Source organism: Stenella coeruleoalba (genome assembly GCF_951394435.1).
Source record: "Stenella coeruleoalba genome assembly, chromosome: X".
NCBI classification, from domain to species: Eukaryota; Metazoa; Chordata; class Mammalia; order Artiodactyla; family Delphinidae; genus Stenella; species Stenella coeruleoalba.
In genome coordinates, this window is record NC_137152.1 from 50,705,718 (window position 1) to 50,733,455 (window position 27,738).

The 27,738-nt window shown below is 39.0% G+C and overlaps 1 protein-coding gene across 1 annotated transcript in view; it reads right to left on the reverse strand.

Annotated features, from left to right (window-relative positions):
* Positions 1-6,620: 6,620 nt before the first annotated feature.
* Positions 6,621-27,738, reverse strand: part of EDA2R (ectodysplasin A2 receptor) — a gene marked incomplete at both ends in the record, with an annotated part of 52,008 nt that continues 30,890 nt past the window's right edge. Inside the window, 4 exons of the mRNA XM_079911421.1 lie at positions 6,621-7,012; positions 9,820-9,984; positions 11,620-11,705; positions 12,260-12,438. Of these exons, the coding sequence (XP_079767547.1) occupies positions 6,621-7,012; positions 9,820-9,984; positions 11,620-11,705; positions 12,260-12,438 (822 nt within the window). The remainder of the gene's footprint in view (positions 7,013-9,819; positions 9,985-11,619; positions 11,706-12,259; positions 12,439-27,738) is intronic.

Genomic DNA, 27,738 nt, shown 5'->3' on the forward strand with positions numbered 1-27,738 from the left:
AAACATAACTCTGCCAGTAGACACATATGCATATGGCTCAAGATTGAACAAAATCTCTATAAATAACCAATTTAGGAGGGAAAAGTAATTAAAATTTACCTACATTCAATGTAAAACACCAGAGACCTTCTTAGTGAGGCGAGCAGGGGATTAGGTGCATAAGAGATTATCTTCCCAGTATAGTAGGGTTTGTGTTGTGGAGAGGGTGCTACAGTATTGACACTGTTACCAAGCCTGGATCTGAGAACCTTGGAGGAGAAAGTTGCTCTCCTAGGCTCCTCCCTGTCAAAATCCAAATCCAGATATACAGAGAAGAAAATACAAAACTGAAAAACTAAACTCGTCCTCAGTAAATACCTCCCCTCCCTTACAAGCAAGAACAACTTTCTTTTGCTAGTTCAAATATAGACAACTCCACTATTTTCTAGTCTTAGGGACATGTTGAAAACTTTTCTGTCACATGTCCTTTGTGCTTCCACTGACCAATAACCCCCAAATAGAAAAAATACATGAAACCAAGGCACTCAAAGATGCCCATACTTTAAAAGCAATGAAATATTTAAAAACACTCCCCAGGAACAAATGCTTGAGTGTGACATTTGCCATGGCAAAGCAGCAATTATAAGGAAAACAAGTATGCTTCACCTCACCTCTACCCAAGATATCTTAAAAAGCAAAGTAAAACATTTCCTTAGTCCAATTGCTAACTACAATTTTTTAACTTCAGAATGAAAGTTAGAAGCAAGGTGATGCTGGGTATGACTTGGAATGGTCACACAATGTTCATACCATGAGGACCTTGCTCCTGGTTGGCACACCTGTGCACTGGGGTAGCCCCAGCAACCAAGGCTGTTGTCTTAATTGCTACAGAAAATATCATTGCTAAGAAGTTATTCTGGGCTGGGTATTCTAGCCAGGAAGTTTCTTGTCTTGTATGGGGCTCACAGTGAGCTTTGCAGTAATTGTGTTTATGGATATACCGTTGGGGAATTTTGCTACATTGTTGCTGTTTTTTTCTGCAATGTTGCCCTCAGTGCCACTATAGTAACTGTACCATCTTAAAGCAGTTGTTAAGGGGAAACACTGGAGAAAGCCCTGGTCTGGGGATCAGGAGACTTGGGTCAGACTGATCTCTGGCCTGACAAGCCACATATCTAATATGAGCTGTTTTACTTTTCTTCAAAAGGGATATAATAACACCTTATTCAGGGGTTTGTGAGGATGAAATGAGACCATAAACATAAAAGAACTTTGTAAATTATAAAGTCTAGAGCAGGAACAATGAATAAAGCTGGCTGTAACATTTTATCATAATATTATTGTCATTATGACTGTGACAAAATCACTACCTTTGCCATAGATACAGCAATCTTAGACTTGGGCTTGAACCACTGCCAGGCACATGGTGACCTTTGAACACCTAAGGCCTGCCCAAGCTGAATCATCTTCTGTTTGGATACTAGTTCTTGCCCTACCAGAAGCTGCAGACATGACTAATTAGAGCCAGTGAGATAAGAATAAACTGTCCCAGAAAGAAAAGAACAGAGAACCTAAAGATCAAGGCCTAAACACTTGGCTCACACGTATTTGCCAATACCTGTGTTAAGTCAGGCTGCTTGGTGCAGGCTAGTAATTCAATTGCTTCTAATCCCCAGTCCAGTACAATGGGGCCTGTTTACTTTTTCCCAGGTGCTTTTAGCACCCTGACCAATGGGCTGTCCCCGGAGCCCTTAATCAATATTTGTAGATGAACTCTCCCCAAAGATGCATTTAATAAAATCCTGAAAGCAGAGGTTTTGTGGTAGAGAGCATTCATTTGCCAGGGCTAGGTCCTAATGAAGTGCACATGCAATTTAATGTACTTAATTAACCACCAAGTACTTGTGGGACAGAACTAGCTGTACAGTCCTCAAAAAGATAGCCAGATAATAAAGAAGAATACAGCCTCCAAGTTGCTTGTTCCTTCCTGGTCATGAGATGTATAGGTAGGAATTAAAGCAAAAACAAACTTCAGAAAGAATCAAATGGGAAGGGGTGGTGGGAAATCTGGGATCCAACTGACATGTTAGTAGAAAGTGGCAGTGAGGCTCCCTTCCTCTCCCCACTCAGCTACTCCTAAGTATATTAGAGGGTATCTTTGGAGGACTGCTGGGAGGTAATTTGGGGAAATCAGGCCCCAGAGGGAAGGTCACCTTGGCTCAGAAATTTTCCGTAAGGTTCCAATAAGGCAAATTCCAGCCCGGCTCCCTGCCGGAGGTGGAGAGTTATAGCACTTCAAATAAAGGGTGAGGCCCAGGAGATCCACAGGGAAATTATTTGCTCTGGCCTGTGCTGCATCACAGGACCATCACTCTTCAAACATGCATAAGATCTTCCAGCTAACCCAGGGAGTGTGGTGAGTCCAGAGGGATCTGGAAGAAGGGAGGGGAAAACTTGTAGGCCATAGGAGGTAAGAGCTATAGGGGAGAGTAAAGCCAAAAAAAAACCCCCCAAAAAACAAAAAAACAAAGAAACCCTCTCCATCCTGGATGTGGATGAATTCATGTGCTACTTTTCAGTGGAAGACTACACTGCTGCCTCCGTAGCACTTAGACTATGGGGCCAGCTGTTTTTTCTGGCGGTGGAGATGAATTGCCTTATTCAATCTCCTGCTCTTCCCTATGTTCCTTAATGATATTTTAAGGGTTATTTAGGCAGTGTCTAGTGGATAGAAATAACTAGTGCCCTCCAACACCTCTGCCTGTCCTTCTGCCATAGCCAAGAGCAGTTTCTGCTCAAACTGTCCTTCCCTGGCTCTATCCTCAGCCATGGAATCCACACTTCAGTCTGGGGTTGGGAGTGTGGAGCACGCTGCCTTTCCAAAATATGAATTGCTTTGGGTAAGTTACTACTCCTATCTAGGGCTCAGGTTCCTCATCTTTAAATTAGGCATGTATGACTGAATTTTTTTAGAATGTAAAACACTAAAGTGTTATAATTGAAAGATTTGCTCAAATATCTGTAATCTACCTGGGAGAGGCTTTTAAAGATGGGATATTTGTCCCCCTCCCACCTTTAAAGTTAAAGTCTCAAGTCATTGCCCAAACTAAGATCAGAGACTCTTAAGTTGAACAGAGGAATACAGGAGGGAGGACAAGTAGGATGGATACTCCTACTGGCTCCAACCTTTATACCTTCTTTCTTACCCCCAGTGGCAAAAGGAGATAAGATAGACAGATAGAAAGGGTTTTGTCTGACCTTGCAGCTCTTCTCACTTTTTGATCTCTTGAGAGACAGTGCTGAATGGAAAGTCTCTTACCTTTCCACTGGGGTCAGATCTGGCAGAGAATATACATCCAGGCTGGCTACAGGGTGGGAGTAGGGGAGCTGATGGGAGGGGGAGAGAATAGGTTTGGTATTGTAGGCAAGGATATTACCTCATTCACATTCAGGCATAAAGGCCTTATTTGTCCCTCCACCCCTTTTGCTTCCAAAAAGTGTTGTTTTCTGGAACAGATATGCCAGAAAAGCTACTACTTTAAAACACTGTCTTCTAGAAAATGAAGATTTCAAGATATTGGAGATGACCCTAGCCTTGATAATTACCCCATACATTACTGAGTGCAGTCACCTTCCATTTCTGAGCCTCAGTTTCATCATCTGCAACCTGGAGATGGTAATTCTTGCCCTGCCCACCTCAGGGTGTGTATAAAGATCCAATGAGATGATTGCTGTGAATACACACTGCAAACTGTAAAGTGTAGCACATATACGTAGTAAATTCCAGCATTCCCACCCTAAGATACAGTCTTGGTTTTCACAAATTAAGTCACATCCAACATTCTGAAGTATATAGGTTGCTCCCAAACAAAGGAGAGAGTTGCTCTGCTCATCTGGGCAATTTTTCTTTCAAAATATGACCCACAGTGAGGAAGTGGGTATCAGCCCAAGTAGCCCATTATGGACATAAGGGAGACTTAAAAACAATCCATGGTGCCCACATCTGAGCCTTGATGTTCTCATCTGCCTTGTGGCATCAGCCATGGAGAGAGAAGTTCCACTTTATTCTGAGAAGCATGTGAAACTGGTGGTGAGGGCTCAGCAATTGATTGTTTTTCTCTAAACCAAGAAAGCACCAATGGTCCCTGAGCAACCCTAGGGCAGGCTTCATGGCTTTAACAACACCCACACCAGACACTTAGCTCCTAAGTGTCCCCCACTAGATCTCAGGGATTTCATGGTCACCCCAAAGATGAAAGCTCTGAGCTCTGAATTTGGCCCTTGGGATCTAGAGGCTCAGCCTTGGGCTTAAGAAGACAAGGTACCAGGAAGGGACAAAAGAGGCAAGAAAAGAAGAGAAATAAGATAAAAGGAACTTTAGGAAGTACCATTTTAAGAGTCAAAAAGATGCTTAGTTGTATCCCCACTAAAGAAGGTAAGAAACCTATAAGTGGAGAGGAAGACCCCAGGGGACAAAGGGGTTAGCTCCGTGATTGTCACAGCCACAGAAGTCTAAGAGATGTGTGGGGAATCAAGGTTTCAGGCCTCTCCTAAGATGTGTGTAGGTGTGTGTGTGTGTGTGTACTGGGGAGGGGGGGGCAGTGCAGAGGAATGAAAGAGGGAAGAGTTTGATTTTGTCCCTAAAGTGCTAGGTAGATGTATCAATAGGGTACTGAGAGGCTCCCCCTTCAGATTCACCTGACCAAAGATGCAGGCAGTAAAACTCTACCCCATTCATTGCCATCCCCTTCCCTCCTCTCTATAATCAAGCTGAGCTAGGAATATGTCCGGTAGTCCCATGACTGGGGAATCTGGTTCTCCAGGCTATCTAGGATAGGAAAGCAAAAAATGCTGCTGGTCAGTCTTGGGAAAATGATGAAGGATCAATCCTTTGGTGGGATGGGATAGGATGTGCCCCGTCTGTAGAGTACAGGCTGTTGTGGATACCACATCCTATGCCCCTGCTGCTGTTGTGGTATAGGAACAAGGCAGGAGAGTCCAGGGAGAACGACTGGGCTGCCAGGAGCCCAAGAGACCTAGGGAGGGAGCAGAGCAAGTTAGAAACCTATGGGGCAATCTCACTAGCTCCTTCCTCTTCCCATCCCTCAAAAAATGGTTTTAGGCCAGTGGTTAAGGTATAATAGCAGAAAAACATCACTTGTGTGGGGTGGACATGATGACAGTTCTACCCTACTCTATGTTGGTGAGACAATTCCTCATGAAACTGGGTTCAGTTTTAAGCCCCCCATACTTTAACGGAACCCAAAGTGGTACTTTCCAGAGAGGAGATGCTATCTTTAGACTTCTTCAGGGCTATCACAAGACACAGGAAGCAGATGAGGTCTGTGTGGCCTAAGGAGCAGAGCAGGACCCAAGGGTGGTTACTATAAGAAGACAGAAAGGTTTTCTTTACATTGAGCTCAAATCCACCAGTCATAGCTGCAATACATGTTGGGCAGTAGTGAGCTCTCTGATACTGTAAGTATGTGAGCAAGGATGACACAAACACTTCTTGGGGATATTATAAAAGGGACTCAAGAATGGATTGGAGGAGTTGGAAGAGAGGTTGGCCTAGATGACCTTGAAGGTATCTAGGATGACTGGTTTAATAGGAGTCTTGGCTTTCACCTACATATTGTTTATATTTTCTTAGGTAAGATATAGGGAGCGGGAGTCATTGGGGGACCTGGACAATATCATAGCTGGAGAAATATGGAAATGGGTGGTGAAAGTAATTGGTTAGTTGAAAAATAGGAATCCACCCTCATGCTTCATACTGCCCCTTGTTACTTACATGGAGCTCCAAAACCTGTGCTCTAACCCAGTTCTGCCACTGAAATGCTCTGTGACTTTAAGCAAATCACTTTCCCTCTCTGTGTCTCAGTTCCTGCCTCTATAAAGTGTAACCTTCTTACCATAAAGGTATGTTATGAAGACCAGACAAGTGTAGTGTATATGTATGGATGTATTGGGTTGGTCAAAAAGTTCATTTGGGTTTTCCCATAAGACGTTATGGAAAAACCCAAACAAACTTTTTGGCCAACCCAATATAAATTGTGACTGGGGGCAAAGACAAACTAACATGGTTTAAACACCTCTAATGCATTAGACACTATAAAAGGCACTTGCACATGCATTTCTCATTCAACTCTCACAATATAAGGTGAATAGTATTTCCTACTTTTCACAGATTAAGGACCTGAGACTCAGAGAGGTGAAGGGATTTACACAAGCTTCACACAAATATTAAGGAATGGAGGTAGATTTGAAATATAAGGCTTCCAGATGCCAAGGTTTGTATATTTTCCCACTGTACCTTGGTGCTTGAATACATGATGGGAGATAACTGAATATAACTATTAGACAGTGGGGCTCTGAGAGAGATTGCAAAAGGCCAGGATAGAAAAACTGGTGTCATGTCAACCTGGCCAGTTCCTTGACAGCTGTAGGCCCAGATGTATGATGTATGACTGACTGGCTTAAAAGATTAACATTATCACAGTTGTCCCTCCATCCACCAGTGTTCCTAGCTTGCTGTTCCTCTGACACTAGCCCTACTGAACAACAGTACTCCAAGGGATAATTCCTTTTGGGGGTGGTCCCCAATTTCTGGTCTTTCTACCCTACCTTTCCAGCTCACCTCAGTAGAGTGAAAGGCTGGGTACTTCAAAGGGTACAGTGAGCTCCAGTCTATCTCCAGAGTGTTCAGCTGTGTTCCCCCTCAAGGTCTCAGCTCCAGTATAGGAAGCAGAACTGGAAATCTTTCGCAGGTCCAGCTCTGTACATTCGATGGGAGTGTGGACCCAGTGGGAGTGGCTCTCTGAGGCACAGGAGGCCAAGGTAAAAGACTCCTGTGTGGGGAAGCCACGAGTCGAGCTGCAGTCGTCATCCAGGATGGGGTTAAGTTCCTGGGTCTCAAAGATGCTTTCACTCAGTGGGGACTCAGGACTGGTCTCCTGGCCAGGTGGCATGGGGAAGAGAGATTCCTCTTCCGCTGCCTCGTCAGCCTCATACTGCAGCGAACCTCCTGAAACTTGAAGCAGAAAGCCACTGAGTCACCCAAAGGCAGGGCTTTTCTTAGCGGGGTACCTGGTCCTGAGCACAAAATCAGGAAAGATCTGGGAACTAGTGCTCCCCCTCCCATCCCTGGGGACCAGAGCACCTAGCACCAGGCTGAGGTGACACAGTTGAGAAACATATTTACATTGGGGTATCAGATTAAGGCTACCTGGTGGTGGATCAGGGAAAATTGTCAATTTCTCCAGAGAAAGAGAAATCCTTTGTGGGAAGCAGGATTTTAACAACACCCACACCAGACATGATCTTTATTCCCTGGTGTTATGCCAGTGTATATGTTGTGTTATATGGCAAAAGGCACTTTGCAGGTGGATTTAAGATTATGGACCTTAAAATAGGTAGATTATCCTGGATTACCCAGGTGGGCCCAATGTAATGACATGTGTCCTTAAAAGGGGAAGATGAAGGCAGAAGAGTCAGAGAGAGTATCAGATATGTGAAAGGAAAAGGACTTGACCACCATTGCTAGTTTTGAAAAAGGAAATGGGTCATAAGTCAAAGAGTGGGTGGTGTCTAGAAACTGGGAATGGTTCTCAGCAGACAGTCAGCAAGGAAATGGAACCTCAACCTTATAACTGCAAGGAACTGAATTCTTCCACCTTTCTGAATGATCAAGGAAATGGATTAACCTCTTGATCTTCCAGAAATGAATGCAGCCTCGGCAACACCTTGATTTCAGCCTAGTGAGACTCTGAGTCGAGATCCAGCCAAGCTTACAAAGCTTCTGATCTATGGAAATGGTGAGATAATAAATGGGTGTTGTTTTAAGCCGTTGAATTTGTTGTAGTTTGTTCTGGCAGTGATAGAAAATTAAAACACCTTTCATGCATAAGTCTGATTCAACATCAGGTTACAAACTGAGAGCCTATGGGATGTGTGTTTGTTTGACCCCTGCATTGTGGTTGTGGTACTTTTTAATTATAACTCATTGCCATAACTTAAAACTATTTCATATAAAAATCCAGAGTTTTGGCTTCTCTTGAAAATTCAGAAGATCTTGAAACATTGAATATTCCTACATGGTAACAAACAGCTGAAACTGAGTAGTAGATTCCTCTTTAGACAGGGGATGAACTAGTCAGTTTGCCACAGTCTCTACTCCTCTCTAATGAACCTTATATTGGATCCAATTCACATATTCATCTCCCTTATACAACCCTTGTATTCATGTAAGTCAGTGACTCCTGAAAAACACCTCCTGATAAATGAGAAAATGTCTAATCTTATTTCCCCTGTGGAGACCCTGAGGGAGCTGCCTGCCCTCGTATCCCCAGAAAAGGGTACTGCATTATTATCTTGAGGACAGAGGACGAGCAGAGAAGCGTTACCCATTTCTCTTCTCCTGAGGCAGGAGGAGGGAGACAGGCAGCTCTCAGATGTTGCCTCATCTTCTTCTTTCCGGGCCCTGGGGCCCAAATGCTTCATTTCCCATGTTTCATGCCCATGCCCAGGGACTGGGCAACAGCTTTTATCTGAGAAACTGGCCTCCAAAGTCAGAGACAGGATGATCCACCCTGAGCCACAATGTTCCAGGAGACACCAGAGAGTAGAGGAGAGAGAATTAGAGTTTGAGAAGGGTCATAAAGGGATAACAGTGTTGCCCTTGTGCCCTGCATCCCCTGAAATCCTAGATTCACCTCCACTTAAGTGAGAGGTAGAGCCAAACATATCTTCTAAGCTTTTTGAAGATCATCTGGCAGACCCTAGATCCAAAGTAACCAAGGTAGGCCTATATAAGCAGAATCTTTCCACACAAACAGAGAGGTTGAAAAAAGTTGTGTTGCTTTGGACCCAATATACAGTGGGCTGAGGAGGAGTCCTTAGCACCTGTGTATCTAGTAGAATGTGTCCTCCTCTTTCCTTACTAAATCAACTCTGCTTACTAGCCTGGGTTCCTATTTTGGTGTCTCTGTCCAGCTCTCAGCTCCCTTGATGGCACTGAAGCTGCACTGAACCTCAGTACTATTGACTAAAGATCTAAACCCTTCTCTGGTCTTGGCCAGCCACCATCTCACCTCCCCTATATCTTCCCTCAGTGACCCGGCATTCTTGTCTCATATTCTTGGCTAATGGCTGGACTTGTGCTGAAAATAGATCATGATGTTACTCCTGATTTTAAATATGACATTCCATCTAAAATTTCACATGGCCATCTCCTATGGGCTGGGCCAGAGCTCTGGTTATCATTATTGTCTGAGGAAAAATGTCTAAGTTTGCCAATTCCTCTGGACATTGGGCTCTCAGTTACCACATTTGGTATACTACTATACTGATAACCATTGCCTGAGACCTCACCCACTTTTATTATAGTCATGTCTCATTCCAGCCAGCCTTCCTCTTTTCCTGACATGCTCCAGAATCTATACCTATTAGTAGATATAACTAATTGGAAAAGAACTTAGAAATCAACTTCATCTCTCATTTTAAAGATTAAGGAGAAAGAGGTCCAAAGAAGCTAGATGACTTATCTAAAGTTACACAGTGATTTAGAGGTAGATTGGACTAGGACTTCAGATGCCTTTCCCAAGGGTTTTCCCATAATGTTGTAGCCCTTTATGAATCACCACACCTTAAAGAACCAGGTCCTATAAACTCATAGGGTCAGCCTCAATCATCTCTGAAGTCCTGTGCATTCTATTGCCACCCCAGATATTTCAGCACTGTAGGGAAGGTCCATTAACTCTCAACCCCAGGAAATTCCTCTCTTCTGCTAGTTAGAACCTTGTTCCTGATTCATGTAATACGTGAAGCAGCTACCCTTACCACGCTGGCAATTTCTGTTGAAGAACTGCTTGCAGTAGAGGAAGAAGAGCCCCAGGAAGGCCAGGGTAAACACCATGAGCAGACTGCTCACCAGTGCAACAAGTGTGACCTCCTGAGGGGATACTGTGGGTACATCTGCCTTCACTAAGCTCAACTGGAAGGCACCTGTGAGACAAGAAAGTGGGGGAGGTCAGTCACTGTGGGTAGTCAATAGTCACCCTGACACTGGGCCTGGACTTCCTCAGGCCAGCACCCTCTCCCCAGGGTCTTCCTCAACTAGGGCTGCTAAACTGGTTCTACTTCTTTGTAGAGCAGGGGAAAGTATAACGAACAAAGTGGAGGAACTAGCATATACTGCTGGTATGGTATAAATTAGTATAGTTATTTGAAGATGCACATATCCTGTGGTCTTTCCATGTCACATACAGTTATATAACCTAGACAAATAGAAACAAACTAAAATGTTCATCAGTAGGGCACAGGATAAATAAATCATGATATAATTCTATTATGTAATATTATTATATAGCATTTAAAATAAAAGACCTGTATGGATCAATTTAAATAATCCAGAGAGGAAAAGCAAATTGGAGAGAGAGTATATAACTTGATATCACTTACATAAAACATTATAAAATATAAAAAATAGCATATAGAATACATTGCTTATGAATATATATATATATATATATATATATATATATATATAAAAGAATACAAGTATCAAAACATGGGTGGAGAGTTTGGCAGAGTCATAGTGCTCACAAGTTATCCACATGCTTCTCTGCATTTCCCATACACCCTTGTAGTAAGGCCATAAGAGTACTTCTGGCCAATGGACTGTGAGTGGAAGTAATGTGTGTCACTTGCAGGCTGAAGTAGTTAAAAGCCAGTATGTCTCCTCTATCTCTTAACCTGTCCCATCAACCTGGAAACCACATGGTTTGATGGTATAGTTACAAGATAGAGTAAGATCTTTGCATATGAAAAATAAACTTTCATTGCATGAAATCACTGAGATTTGGGGGTTTGTTACTGTAGCATAACCTACCAACAAGATACACACAATTTCATGATAGTGGTTGCCTCTGGGGAGGTAAGGAGAGAATGGAACTCAGAAAGGATCAAAACACAGATTCCATTAAACTTGTGGAATCTTCATTTTAAAAAAATCTGAAGCAAATATGCAAAATTTTAAGATTTATTAATCATTGATGTTGTGTAACTGAGCATTTTTCTTTTTATATTTTTCTGCATTTAAAATATTTCTACATATTTGAAATACTTCATGTTTTAAAAAGATATCAATAAATTAAAAAATAAGTGAGTAGACATATAGTTGGTAGATAGACAAAAATAATAGACAGATAAATGGATAGTGATATGGGCACAGACTAGATCTTAGTGCTTCATTCAGCCTTTTACTAGTCCTAAGCATTAGGGACTCCTATAAACTTCAAATAAATAATACACAAGTGTACAAATATTATAATTTACAAAATGCTTTCTAACCTCTTATCTCACTAGAACTAGGCAGAATCCCATAAGGTATGAAGAACAATGATTTTCATGACTTACATTTTTTTCAGGTGAGGGAAATGAGGTTCAATGAGATTCAATAATTTATAGAAGGTTACACAGATAATATATTGCAAAACTATTACTCAAATCTAACCAATTCCCTTGCCAATCTACCCTATAGGAAGGAGTATGAGGGGGTAGGGGAAGTCTTTACTATGCTGTCTTGCTGTCACCCAATGGATTGGGGGGGGAAAGGGGAGAAGAGAACTGGATACACACACTGAACCTCAGAGGTGGGGGTCTGCTTCGTGCATGGGATACACTCTTGATCCTGCAGGCCTCCAATACGTGTCTTTTGGTAGAACCTGTAGTCAGAGCAATAAAAAATGGCAAGATGATCAAACAAGCAATGTACTTGGATTGGTCCTTCTTGAACCATAGGCAGCTTCTAAGAGTCTTGTCCTCCAGGAAGCCATCACTCACTCTGACCCCTCGTGAGTTCTCTGCCTCTATGTCTGATTCTGACTCAAGAGTCCCAGACGCTCCACCTCTTCCCCCATTCACCAAACCCTATAACCAAAAGGGGAACTAGTCTCACAAGAGAAGGAAACACTGCTTTGACACCAACTGCTTCCTAATCTCTTCTAGGTCTACAGTGAGATTTACCTTGAAACTTGGGCCTGAGCTAAGCATGCCAGCATGATAAAACAGCTGTTTAGTACTCATCTGTAATTGACTGCGTGCTAAGTACTTTATAGAAGTATCTTGAAAAAATAATGCTTCTCCCTCAGGGGAGCTTAAACTCATCATGATATGGACAGTTAGAATACTTCAACTAGGCCCTGAGAGGTAAGGATGAGGGAGACCTCCAAGGGCTACAGAATGCCCAGAAGAGCTTGGCCTTGTGTAGCAGGCTCACCTGGGCAGACAGTCCCCACAGACGGCATTAGAGGTAGCTGTACAGTTCTCCTTCTGGATACGATTGATGACAGCACAGGTGATGCAAGTATGACATCTATGGTGGCCCCAGCTGCTTTTATATCTGCGGGGAGGGCAGGCTGCGCAGTATGCATCTCCACCTTCTCCATAACCACAATCCTTCAGTGAAATGGGAGTCACTAACATTACTCTACAGAAACTTGGAGAGAGGATTAGCTATGGGACAAGTGGACATTGTACGGAGTAGCATTTTACAAACTGCAAGTTGCAACCCATTACTGAGTCATGACATCAATTTACAGTCAGCATAGGTTAGGTTATGCTATGGTAAAAAAGTAAACTCCAAACCTCAGTGCCTTAAAAGAACAAAAATTTATTTCTCACTCACACCATTTTGCTTACCAGAGATTTCCTGGGGGCTCTGTTTTACGTTATACTTACTGGGTTACCCAGAGTGATGGAGGCTTCATCTTTGTGCTACCATGATTGGAGCATCAGAGAAAAGAGAATATTGTGATCTGTGCACTGGCTCTTAAATCTTCCCCCAGAAATAACTCATTTCATTTTGCTCACGTCCTTCACCACACACATCACCTGATCATTAGTAACTACAAAAGTAAAAGAAAGTATAATTCTATAGTGTGCCAGAGCTGGGGAACTGGAAATATTTGACAATGAATGCTAATCACTACCTATCTTAGTATTGTTTTATAGAAGTTTTACAGATGAAATATGTAAGTATGTGTTGGGTTGTGATGAAAATTTTATTTCTTACATTTTACTGAACTACAGTTGACTCACAACATTATATTCATTTCAGGAGTACAACACAGTGATTCAATATTTTTATAGATTACACATCATACAAAGTTATTATATTATTGACTGTAATCCCTGTGATGTACATTGCATCTCTGTGGTGTATTCAGTTTATAACTGGTAGTTTGTCCCTCTTAATTCCCTTCACCTATTGGGCTGGCCAAAAAGTTCGTTTGGGTTTTTCTGCAGGATGTTAGGAACAACCTGAATGAACGTTTTGGCCAAGCTAATATTTTGCCCTTACCCCTACACTCCTCTCCTCTGCCAATGACTAGTTTTTTCTATGTATCTGTGAGCCTGTTTCTGTTTGGTTATATTTGTTTATTTGTTTTTCAGATTCCACATATAAATGAAAACATATAGTATTTGTTATTCCCTGTCTGATTTCACCTATTACTCCACCCCTCTCCTCTCTGGCAACTACTAGTTTGGTCTCTACATCTGTGATTGTCTCTGTTTTGTTACATTTATTTGTTTGTTTTGTATTTTTAGATTCCACATATAAGTGAAGACATACTGTATTTGTCTTTCTCTCTGACTTATTTCACCTAGCATAATACCATCTAGATCCATCCATGTTGTTGTAAATGACAAGATTTCATTATTGTTTATGGCTGAGTAATATTTCATTGTGTGTGTATATATATATATATATATATATATATATACATATATATGTGTGTGTATATATATATATATATATATATATATATATATATATATACACACATACATATACCACATCTTCTTTACCCATTCATCTGTTGATGGACACTTAGGTTGCTTCTACATCTTGGCTATTAAAATAACGCTTCAATTAACACTGGGATGCATATAACTTTTTGAATTAGTGATTACATTTTCTTCAGATAAATACCCAAGAGTGGAATTGCTGGATCAAATGGTAGTAATATTTTTAATTTTTTGAGGAACCTTTATATTGTTTTGCATAATGGTTGTACCAATTTATATTCCTACAAACAGTGCATGAGGGGTCCCTTTTCTCCACATCCTCTCCAACATTTGTTATTTCTTGTCTTTTTGATGATAGCCATTCTGACAGGTGTGAGGTGATACCTCATTGTGATTTTGATTTGCATTTCCCTGATGATTAGTGATGTTGAAAATCTTTTCATGTGTCTGTTGGCCATATATATGTCTTCTTTGGAAAAATGTCTATTCTGGTCCTCTGCCCATTTTTAATTCGGTTGTTTGTGTGTTTTTGATGTTGACTGTTATGAGTTATTTGTATATTTTGGATATTAGCCTCTTAGTGGATATTTTATTTGCAAATATATTCTTCTATTCAGTAAGTTGCCTTTTTGTTTTGTTGATGTGCTTTGCTGTGCAAGTTACAGACAATATCACAGAAATACAAATAATCATGAGAATACTATGAACAATTATATGCTAACAAATTGGACAACCAAGAAAAAATGGATACATTTCTAGAAATATACAATCTTTTAAGATTGAATCTTACTCTCGGAAATGCTCAAACATGTTTGAATAAAGGTGGTATAGAGGAGAGATGAGTGATCCAGCTGGATATTGTCTCAGGTCTGGTATTGACTCAGTGTAACTTTGGCTAGCCTCTCTCCATTTCCAAGCATCAGAGTCCCCAACACCTGAGGATATTAAAATAAATGGTCTCTAAATATTCTTCCAGCTCTGGCATTCTAACCTAGGAACGAGGCTCCTGCCTGTTATATCATAGCTCTTTGTCAAAGACACAACTCTACTTAACAATGGATATTAGTTATTTGTTTGTTGTGGGAGAAGTTGGCTGGTTGTTCACTAAACTCATTCACCTTTCTTCCTGGGAATACCACTTGTCAACATTTTCTAACCCCACACAAGTCTGTAGGGACATGTGCCTAATTTCTAGCCAATGGAATATGGTTTAAATGATGTATGCATCTCTCAGGCCTGGCTCAACAAAAAACTGTCTTTTTTCTTTATACTTATTTTATAATTAAAGTATCCTTAATTTTCTTTATGCTTTGATCTTCTGGCACACAGGGACACCCAGGGAGATGTTGGAATCAATATATTAAAAACGACAGAGGACATCAGGGATATGGAGGAGGCAGCAGCTCTGAGCTTTCATTCTCTCACAGAAGTGTAGCAACACAAACAGAAACTGTCGGAATCAATGTTGTCAGAACTCTGGGAAATAGTCAAACATTTACAACAATGAAGCAAATGCTGAACCAAGAAAAAGGCATCTTGAAAATGATAGGAAAGAGTTGTGCCATTTTTACTTGCCCTTACTGCACCCCTCTCCCCAGTAACAGTCCTAAAGTGAAGGCAGTCTTAAAGTAGCAGCAGCCTGAGTTCCTAGTGTGAAACCCTCACCCCTAGGTCCAGAGTGAGCTAAGCAAAACTTATTCAAAAATTATTGTGTATGTCTATTTTAACCTGTTATCTGAAGGACAGATACAAGGTGCTCATCTCTGTTTCACTCAATTCAAAATGCAGGCTGGAAAATGGGTGGGCATTTGTTAAAATGTTTTGCAAAGCAAACTAATAAACCAGAGATGCCTGGGACAAGAAATTATGGGTGGAGACATATAATAGACTGCTTAAGTCTGGAGCAAAAGCTGGAGAAGATTCTTTGGGAAATTAGGACATTCAAAAGCACCAATATATATGGGGCCAGTTTAGAAAGGCCCATGTATGTCCAGGGAAAGACACATGACTAGAAAAATATGGAGAAGACCCAAAGCTTGCACACCGGACTGATACATGGGCTAAGTGCCAGTTTGGCTAAGTGTTGAAGGAGTGCTTCAGCACAGAGCCAATGTTCAAAGATTGGGAGAGGTATGTGGGTTTTTTGGTTGCTACTGTTGTTATTTACTTTTAACTGCTGGCACTCAAGGAAATTCCTGTCAAAATATTAGCTGAAAAAGAGCCACACAGACTTCAGTGATCACATATGACAAAGAATACAGTCTTTGCATAAATAATTTGGTTAAAACAACTAAACAAATGGACTACTATAGCCATCATCAAATAAAGTAACAACAACAGAAAACAGCTAAATATGGGGAAGGGGGAGAATCTGATTTTCAGTTACCACATTATAATTAAAACAGTTTTCAAAAACAACAACAACAAAAACACAAGGCATAAAAAGAAACAGGAATGTATGGCCCACTTACAGTAACAAATAAAATTGACAAACTGTTCCTGAGGAAGTCCAGACATCAGGCCTACTAGACAAAGACAAAAAAGTACTGTCTTAAATATGTTCAAAGTAAAACATAAACAAAGAACTAAAGAATATAAGAAAATAAATGTATGAAAAATATGGTAATATCAAAAAAGAAAAATTGTAAAAAGTAACCAAACAGAAATACTAGAATTGAAAAGTAAAATAACTGAAATTAAAAATTCACTAGAAGAGTTCAACAGCAGATCTGAACAAGTAGAAGAACAAATGATGAAACCTGAAACATGACAGTTGAAATTGTTGAAATTATTAAGTCTGAGGAGCAGAAATTTAAAAAGGATGAAGTAAGTAAACAAAACCTAAGAGACACCATCAAATGGACCAATATACACATTATGGGAGTCCCAAAAGTAAAAGAGAGAGAAAGATAAAGAAGCAGAAAGAAATTTGAATAAATAATGGCTGAAATTTCTCAAAATTGACAGAAGACATGAATAACACATCCACAATGCTCAACAAACTTTGATTTGGAAAAACTCAAAAAGACCCATATGAGACATAAACAAGATGTGGATAGCCAAAGACAAAATGAAAATCTTGAAGCAGAAGGAGAGAAACAATCTGTCAAATACAAGGGATCCTCAATAAGATGCAAAGTTGATTTCTCTTCAGAACCTGGAAGCTGGAAGGCAATAAGATAACATATTTAAGTCTCAAAAGAAATAAACTATTAACCAATTTTATACCCAGCAAAAAATCCTTCAAAAATGAGGGAGAAATTAAAATATTCCTAGATAAATAAAAGAAGCTAAAGGAGTTTAATACTACTAGACTTGTACTTCAATAAATGTTAAAGGCAGTTCTTCAGGTTAAAATGAAAGGACCCTAGATAGTAACTCAAAGCCATAAAAAGAAGTCAATATCCCTGGTAAAGTTAAATACACAGGCAAATACAGAAGGCAGCATTATTGAATATTTGGTTTGGAACTCTGCCTTTTATTTCCTATATTATTTAAAAGAAAAATTAATAAAATAGTAACAATAATAATAATAAATCTATGTTATTGCACATACAATGATTAAGATAAAAACAAAAGTGACAAAAATAACATAGAGGAAGGTGATATCAAACTGTATAAGTGGGCTTCCCTGGTGGCGCAGTGGTTGAGGGTCCGCCTGCTGATGCAGGGGACACGGGTTCATGTCCCAGTCCGGGAAGATCCCACATGCTGCGGAGTGGCTGGACCCATGTGCCATGGACACTGAGCCTGCGCGTCCAGAGCCTGTGCTCCACAACGGGAGAGGCCACAATAGTAAGAGGCCTGTGCACCACAAAAACAAAAACAAAAACAAAAACAAAGAAAAACAAAAAACCCCCCAAAAAACCCTGTATGTGTCGAGTTTATGTATGTTATTGAAATTAACTTGGTATTAATGCAAAATATATTGTTAAAATTTAGTATGTAATATATAAAATAGATAATTGATAAGGACCTACTGTATAGCACAGGGAACTCTACTCAATACTCTGTAATGGCCTATGTGGGAAAAGAATCTAAAAAAGAGTGTGTATATATATATATATATGCGTATGTATATATATATATGTGTGTGTGTGTGTGTGTGTGTGTGTATAACTGATTCATTTTCCTGTACACCTGAAACTAGCACAACATTGTAAATCAACTATGCTCCAATGAATTTTTTTAAAAAATAAATAAAATTTAGTACGTTAAAGGGAATCTACATGGTAACCACAAAGAAAATATATTTAAAAAGAAAACCCCACACAAAAGAAATGATAAGGGAATTAAAACTTTTCACTGCAAAAGATCAACTAGCACAAAAATGGCAATGAGGAAGAAAATGATGAATAAAAATGGCATAAGAAATACATAAAACTAATAATAAAATGTCAGAAGTACTCTCTTATCAGTACTAATCTTTATGTATATGGATTAAACTCTCCAAAGGTACAGATTGATGGGTTGGATAAAAAGAACATAATCCACTTATATACTATATGAAGAGATTCATTTAGATCCAAAGACACAAATGGGTTGAAAGTAAAAGACAGGAAGCATATTCCATGCAAATAGTACTGAGAAGCGAATTGGGATGTCTACACTGATATCAGACAAAATAGACTTTAAGTTAAAACTTTTACAAGAGAAAGGGAAGGACGTTATATATTTATAAATGGTCAATACATCAAGAAGATATAACAACTCTGAACATACATACACCAAATAACAAATCCCCCCAAATCTATGCAGCATTGACAAAATTTAAGTGAGTAATAGTGGTTCTAAAAAATAGTTGGAGACTTGAATACCAACTTCAATAAAAGATTGCATATCTAGACAGAATAGCAATAACAATGTAGAGGGCTTTAACAACACTATAAAACAACTAGACATAACTGACATTTATAGAACACTACACCTAACAAAAGAAGAATATACATTCTTCTCCATTGCACATGAAACATTCTGTAAGTAGACCACATATGTTAGGTTATGAAACAAGTTTCAATGAATTTTAAAAGACTGAAATTATACAAAGTGTCTTTTCTGACCACAAGACAATGATGATATAAATCAATAACAGAAAGAAAATTGGAAAATACACAAACATGTGTAATTAAATACCACATTCTTAAAAAACTAGTGGGTCAAAGAAAAAGTCTTAAGGGAAACTGTAAATTACTTAAAGCTGAATGAAAATAAAAAAACACCACATACCAAAATGTATGGGATACAGCAAGGCAGTAGTAGTCTGAGGAAAACTTATACCTGTAAGTGCCTATATTAAAAAAGAAAAGAGATTTCAAATAAATAATCTAAATTTATACCACAAGGAACTAGAAAAAACATAACAAAGTAAGCCCAAAGCTAGCAGAAGGAAGGAAATAATAGATTAGAGTGGAGATAAATAGAGTAGAAAAACAATAGAATCAATGAAAACTAGATTCTTTGAAAAGATGAACAAAATTGGCAATCCTTCCAATCCTTCAGCTATACTTACAAAGAAAAAAGAGAGAAGATGAAGATGACTAAAATCAGAAAGGAAAGTGGGGGATTTCTGACAGAATGGCAGAGTAGGAGGACCTGAGCTCACCTCTTCTCACAAAAACACCAAAATCACGAGTATCTGCTGAACAACCATTGACAAAAAAAGGACTGGAAACAACCAAAAAACATATTTTACATCCAAAGACAAAGAAGAAGTCACAATGAGATGATAGGATCCTGTACCCACCAGGTGGGCAACCAACAAACTTTAAAATAATTATATTGCAGAGGTTCTCTCACAGGAGTGAGATTTCTGAGCCTCACATCAGGCTCCCTAGACTGCTGGTCTGGTATCAGGAGGAGGAGCCCGCAGAGCATTTGGCTTTGAAGGCCAGTGGGGCTTGATGGCAGGAACTCCACAAGACTTGGGGAAATAGAAGGAATATTCTTAGAGGACACACACAAGGTTTGTACAAACTGGGACCTAGGGGGAAAACAGTGACTTCATAGCAGCCTGGGTCAGACCTACCTGCTGGTCTTGGAGGGTCTCCTGGGGAGGGGGGCGGCTGTAGCTCATTTCAGGGACAAGGACACTGGTGACAGAGGTACTAGGGAGTACTCATTGGTTTGAGCTGTCTGAGGTTGCCATTTTGACACCAAGGCTTGGTCCCACACAATAGCCCTTAGGCTCCAGTGCTAGGATGCCTAGGGCCAAACAACAAACAGGATGGGAACACAGCACCAACCATCAGAAGACAGACTGCTTAAAGTTTTCCTGAGAACACAGCCACCTTTAAACACACCTCTTGACACAGCCCTGCCAGCCAGTGGGACAGGACCCAGCTCTACCCACCAGTGGGCAGGCACCAGTCACTCTCACAAGGAGCCTGCACAAGCCTCTTAGACCAGCCTCACCCAACAGAGGGAAGAAACCAGAAACAAGAGGAACTACAATCCTGCAGCCTCTGGGATCACAAACACCAAAAGTTAGGCAAAATGAGACAGCAGAGGAATATGTTCCAGATGAAGAAACAAGATAAAACCCCAGAACAACTAAGTGAAGTGGAGATAGGCAATCTACCCAACAGAGAGTTCAGTGTAATGACTGTAAAGATGATCCAAGAAGGTAGGAAAAGAATGGTTGCACAGAGCTAGAAATTACAAGAAGTTTTAAACAAAAGGTTAGAAAATACAAAGAATAACCAAACAGAGTTGAAGAATAAAATAGTGAAAATGAAAAATACACTAGAAGGAACCAATAGCAGAATAAATGAGGCAGAAGAATGGATAAGTGAGCTGAAGAAAGGATGGTGGAAATTACTGCCGAGGAACAGAATAAAGAAAAAAGAATGAAAAGAAGTGAGGACAATCTCAGAGACCTCTGAGACACACAAACATTCACATTACAAGGATCCCAGAAAGAGAAGAGAGAGATAAAAAACATGAGAAAATATTTGAAGACATAATAGCTGAAAAATTCCCTACCCTAACAGGGGAAAGGAAACAATCACCCAAGTCCAGGAATCACAGAGAGTCTCATACATGATAAACCCAAGGAGGAACACACTGAAACACACAATAATAAAATTGACAAAAATCACAGACAGAGAAAATATTAAAAGCAACAAGGATTGTTTGTTTTTTTGTTATTGAGCTGCATGAGCTGCTTGTAAATTTTGGAAATTAATCCTTTGTCAGTTGCTTCATTTGCAAATATTTTCTCCCATTCTGAGGGTTGTCTTTTGGTCTTGTTTATGGTTTCCTTTGCTGTGCAAAAGCTTTGAAGTTTCATTAGGTCCCATTTATTTTTGTTTTTATTTCCATTCCTCTAGGAGGTGGGTCAAAAAGGATCTTGCTGTGATTTATGTCATAGAGTGTTCTGCCTATGTTTTCCTCTAAGAGTTTGATAGTTTCTGGCCTTACATTTAGGTCTTTAATCCATTTTGAGCTTATTTTTGTGTATGGTGTTAGGGAGTGATGTAATCTCATACTTTTACATGTACCTGTCCAGTTTTCCCCCAAAATGGGCAGAAGACCTAAATAGACATTTCTCCAAAGAAGACATACAGACTGCCAACAAACACATGAAAGAATGCTCGACATCATTAATCATTAGAGAAATGCAAATCAAAACTACAATGAGATATCATCTCACACCAGTCAGAATGGCCATCATCAAAAAATCTAGAAACAATAAATGCTGGAGAGGGTGTGGAGAAAAGGGAACACTCTTGCACTGTTGGTGGGAATGTGAATTGGTTCAGCCACTATGGAGAACAGTATGGATGTTCCTTAGAAAACTACAAATAGAACTACCATATGACCCAGCAATCCCACTACTGAGCATATACCCTGAGAAAACCAAAATTCAAAAAGAGTCATGTACCAAAAGGTTCATTGCAGCTCTATTTACAATAGCTCGGAGATGGAAACAACCTAAGTGCCCATCATTGGATGAATGGATAAAGAAGATGTGGCACATATATACAATGGAATATTACTCAGTCATAAAAAGAAACGAAATTGAGCTATTTGTAATGAGGTGGATAGACCTAGAGTCTGTCATACAGAGTGAAGTAAGTCAGAAAGAGAAAGACAAATACAGTATGCTAACACATATATATGGAATTGAAGAAAAATAAATGTCATGAAGAACCTAGGGGTAAGACAGGAATAAAGACACAGACTTACTGGAGAACGGACTTGAGGATATGGGGAGGGGGAAGGGTGAGCTCTGACAGGGCGAGAGAGAGGCATGGACATATATACACTACCAAATGTAAGGTAGATAGCTAGTGGGAAGCAGCCGCATGGCACAGGGATATTGGCTCGGTGCTTTGTGACCGCCTGGAGGGGTGGGATATGGAGGGTGGGAGGGAGGGAGACGCAAGAGGGAAGAGATATGGGAACATATGTATATGTATAACTGATTCACTTTGTTATAAAGCAGAAACTAACACACCATTGTAAAGCAATTGTACCCCAATAAAGATGATAAAAAAAAATAAAATAAAAGCAGCAAGGAAAAAGCAACAAATAACATACAAGTAAATCCCAATAAGGTTATCAGTTGAGTTTTCACCAGAAACTCTGCAGGCCAGAAAGGAGTAGCACTATACTGTATATTTAAAGTGATGAAAGGGAAAAACCTACAACAAAGAATACTCTACACACCAAGGCTCTCATTCAGATTTGAGGGAGAAATCAAAAGCCTGACAGAGAAGCAAAGGCTAAGAGAATTCAACACCACCAAATGAGCTTTACAATGAATGCTGAAGGAGCTTCTATAGGTAGCAAATAAGAGGCCACAATTAGAAACAAGAAAATTATGAAATGGGAAAGCTCAATGGTAAATGTAAACATACAGCAAAGATAGGAAATCATCCACACACAAACATATTATCAAATCCAGCAATGGTGAGAAGAGGAGAATACAAATATAGGATATTGGAAATGCATTTGAAATTAATAGACCAGCAACTTACAACAATCTTGTATATATATAGGTTGCATGCCAACACTTCATGGGAACCACAAAAATCTGCAATAGATATCCAAAAAAAAAAAAGAGAGAGAAAAAGGAATCCAAAGAGAACTCTAAAGATACACATCAAATACCTAGAGAAGAGAACAAAAGTGGAAGGAAAGAAAAAAGACCTAAAAAACAAATCCAAAATATTAACAAAATAGTATTAATACATAAGTATCAGTGAGTATGTTAAATGTAAAAGGAATAAATGCTCCAAGCAAAAGACATAGACTGGCTGAATGGATACAAAAACAAGACCTATATATATGCTGTCTACAAAAGACCCACTTCAAATCTAGGGACACACACAGAAAGTGAGGGGATAGAAAAAGGTATTCCATGCCAACGGAAATCAAAAGAAAGTTAGAGTAGAAATACTTACATCAGAAAAAATATATTTTAAAATAAGGACTGTTACAAGAGACAAAGAAGGACACTACATCAATCCATTTCTAATTCTACTGATTTGAGTTTTCTCCATTTTTTTCTTGATGAGTCTGGCTAATGGTTTATCAATTTTGTTTATCTTCTCAAAGAACCAGCTTTTAGTTTTTTTTGTTTTTTTTTTTTGTGGTATGTGGGCCTCTCACTATTGTGGCCTCTCCCACTGCGGAGCACAGGCTCCGGACATGCAGGTCCAGCAGCCATGGCTCACAGGCCCAGCTGCTCTGCGGCATGTGGGATCTTCCCGGACCGGGGCACGAACCCACATCCCCTGCATCGGCACACGGACTCTCAACCACTGCACCACCAGGGAAGCCCCCAGCTTTTAGTTTTATTGATCGTTGCTACTGTTTCCTTCATTTCTTTTTCACTTATTTCTGATCTGATCTTTATGATTTCTTTCCTTCTGCTAACTTTGGGGTTTTTTGTTCTTCTTTCTCTAATTGCTTTAGGTGTAAGGTTAGGTGGTTTATTTGAGATGTTTCTTGTTTCTTGAGGTAGGATTGTATTGTGATGAACTTCCCTCTTAGAACTGCTGGAGAGGGTGTGGACAAAAGGGAACCCTCTTGCACTGTTGGTGGGAATGTAAATTGATACAGCCACTATGGAGAACAGTATGGAGGTTCCTTATAAAAACAAAAATAGAACTACCATATGACCCAGCAATCCCACTACTGGGCATATACCCTGAGAAAACCATAATTCAAAAAGAGTCATGTACCACAATGTTCATTGCAGCTCTATTTACAATAGCCAGGACATGGAAGCAACCTAAGTGTCCATTGACAGATGAATGGATAAAGAAGATGTGGCACATATATACAATGGAATATTATTCAGCCATAAAAAGAAACGAAATTGAGCTATTTGTAATGAGGTGGATAGACCTAGAGTCTGTCATACAGAGTGAAGTGAGTCAGAAAGAGAAAAAAAATTACTGTATGCTAACACATATATATGGAATCTAAAAAAAAAATGGTTATATGAACCTCAGGGCAGGACAGGAATAAAGATGCAGATGTAGAGAATGGACTTGAGGACACGGGGAGGGGGAAGGGTAAGCTGGGACGAAGTGAGAGAGTGACATGGACTTATATATACTACCAAATGTAAAATAGATAGCTATTGGGAAGCAGCCGCATAGCACGGGGAGATCAGCACGGTACTTTGTGATCACCTAGATGGGTGGGATAGGGAGGGTGGGAGGAAGATGCAAGAGGGAGGAGATATGGGGATATATATATATATATATATATATATATATACACATATATATATATGTATGTATATGTATAGCTGATTCACTATTTTATAAAGCAGAAACTAACACACCATTGTAAAGCAATTATACTCCAATAAAGATGTTAAAAATAAAATAAAAAATTAAAAAAAGGTATCAATCCAAGAAGATATAACAATTGTAAATATATATGCACCCAACATAGGAACACCCATATATATAAAGTGTATGCTAACAGCCATAAAAGGAGAAATAGTAACACAATAATAGTGGTGGACTTTAACACCCCAATTACATCAGTGAGAAAATCAATAAGGAAACACAGGCTTTAAATGACACATTAGACTATATGGACTTAACTGATATTTATAGGGCATTCCAACAAAAAGTAGCAGAACACACATTCTTCTCAAGTGCACATGGAATATTTTCCAGGATAGATAGCATGCTGGGCCATAAAGGAAACCTCAATATAAATTTCAGAAAACTGAAATCATATCAAGCATATTTTCCAACCACAATGCTGTGAAATTAGAAATCAACTACAAGAAAAAAAGTTGTAAAAAAAAATTGGAGGCTAAACAACATGGTACTAAACAATGTATCACTGAAGAAGTCAACAAGCAAATTAAAAAGTACCTAGAGACAAATGAAAATGAAAACATGACGATCCAAAAATTATGGGATGCAGCATATGCAGTTCTAAGAGGGAAGTTTACAGCAATGCAATCGTACCTCAGGAAACAATTAAAATCACAAGTAAACAACCTAAAGTAAACAACCTAGGTGCTTTTACACCTAAAGAAACTAGAGAAAGAAGAACAAACAAACCCCAAAGTTAGCAGAAGGAAAGAAATAATGATCAGAGCACTAATAAATGCAAAAGACTAAAAAAACAATAGACAAAGGTCAATGATGATAAAAGCTGGTTATTTGAAAGATAAGCAAAATTGATAAACCTTTAACCAGACACATCAAGATAAAAAGGAAGAGGGCCCAAGTCAATGAAATTAGAAATGAAAAAGAAGTTAAGACTGATGCCACAGAAATACAAAAGATCATAAGAGACTACTACAAGCAACTATATGCCAAAAAGTGGACAACAAAGAAGGAATGGACAAATTCTTAGAAAGGTACAATCTCCCAAGACTGAACCAGGAAGAAAAATAAAATATGAACAGACCAATCATGAGTACTGAAATTGAAAGTGTGATTAAAGAAACACCCAACAAACAAAAGTCCAGGACCAGATGACTTCACAGGTGAATTCTATCAAACATTTAGAGAAGAGTTAACAACAATCATTCTGAAACTCTTCCAAAAAATTGCAGAGGCAGGAACACTTCAGATTTCATTCTATGAGGTCACCATCACCCTGATACTAAAAACAGATAAAGATATCACACAAAAAAGAAAATTACAGGCCAATGTCACTGATGAATATAGGGACAAAAATCCACAACAAAATACTAGCAACCGAATCAAATAATATATTAAAAAAATCATACATACATGATCAAGTGGGATTTATTCCAGGGATGCAAAGAGTTTTCAATATCCACAAATCAATCAGTGTGATACATCACATTAGCAAATTGAAGAATAAAACCATATGATCATCTCAATAGATGCAGAAAAAACTTTTGATAAAATTCAACACGTACTTAGGATAAAAGCTCTCCAGAAGGCAGGCATAGAGGGAACATAGCTCGACATAATGAAGGCCATATATGACAATCCCACAGCTAACATCATACTCAACAGTGAAAAGCTGAAATAATTTTCTCTAAGATCAGGAAAAAGACAAGGATGTCCACTCTCAATACTTTTACTCAACATAGTTTTGGAAGTCCTAGCTATGGAAATCAGAGAAGAAAAAGAAATAAAAGGAATCCAAAATGGAAAAGAAGAAGTAAAACTGTCAATGTCTGCAGATGATATGACACTATACATAGAAAGTCCTAAAGATGCCACCAGAAAACTATTACAGGTCACCAATGAATTTGGTGAAGTTACAGGATACAAAATTAATATGCAGAAATTTGTTGCATCCCAATATGCTAACAAAGAAAGATCAGAAAGAGAAATTAAGGAAACAATAACATTTACCATTGCATCAAAAAGAATAAAATACCTAGCAATAAATCTACCTAAGAAGACAAATGACATGTACTTTGAAAATTATAAGATGGTGATGAAAGAAACCAAAGATGACACAAACAAATGGAAAGATATACCATGTTCTTGGATTGGAAGAAAAAATATTGTCAGAATGACTATACTACCCAAGGTGATATACAGATTTAATGCAATCCCTATCAAATTGCCAATGGCTATTTTTTTTCAGATCTAGAACCAAAATCTTAAAATTTGTATGGAAACACAAAAGTCCCTGAATAGTAAAAGCAATCTTGAGAAAGAAAAATGGAGCGGGAGGAGTCAAGTTCTCTGACTTCAGACTATACTATAAAGCTACAGTAATCAAAAGCATATGGTACTGACACAAAGATAGACTTATAGATTAATGGAACAGGATAGAAAGCTTAGAAATAAAACCATGCATGTGTGGTCAATTAATCTATGACAAATGAGGCAAAAATATACAATGGAGAAAAGACAGTCTCTTCAATAAATGGTGCTGGGAAAACTGGCCAACTACATGTAAAAAAAATAGAATTAGAACCTTCTCTTACGCCATACACAAAAATAAACTCAAAATGGATTAAGGAGCTAAATGTAAGATCAGATAATATAAAACTTAGAGGAAAACATAAGCAGAACACAGTTTGACATAAATTGTAGCAATATCTTTTTAGATCCACATCCTAGAGTAATAAAATAGAAACAAATAGAAACAAATGGGACCTAATCAAACGTAAAAGCTTTTGCACAGCAATGGAAACTATAAACAAAAAGAAAAGGCAACCCACAGAATGGGAGAAAATATTTGCAAATGATGCAGTGGACAAGGGATTATCTCCAAAATATACAAATAGCTCAGTATCCAAAAAACCCTAGCAACCCAATCAAAGTAGACATTTCTCCAAAGAAGACATACAGATGGCCATAAAGCACATTAGCTCAACATCACTATTTATTACAGAATTGCAAGTCAAAGCTACAATGAGGTACCACCTCACAGCAGTCAGAATGGCCATCATCAAAAATTTTAGAAACAATAAATGCTGAAGAGGATGTGGAGATAAGGGAACCTTCCTACACTATTGGTGGATATGTA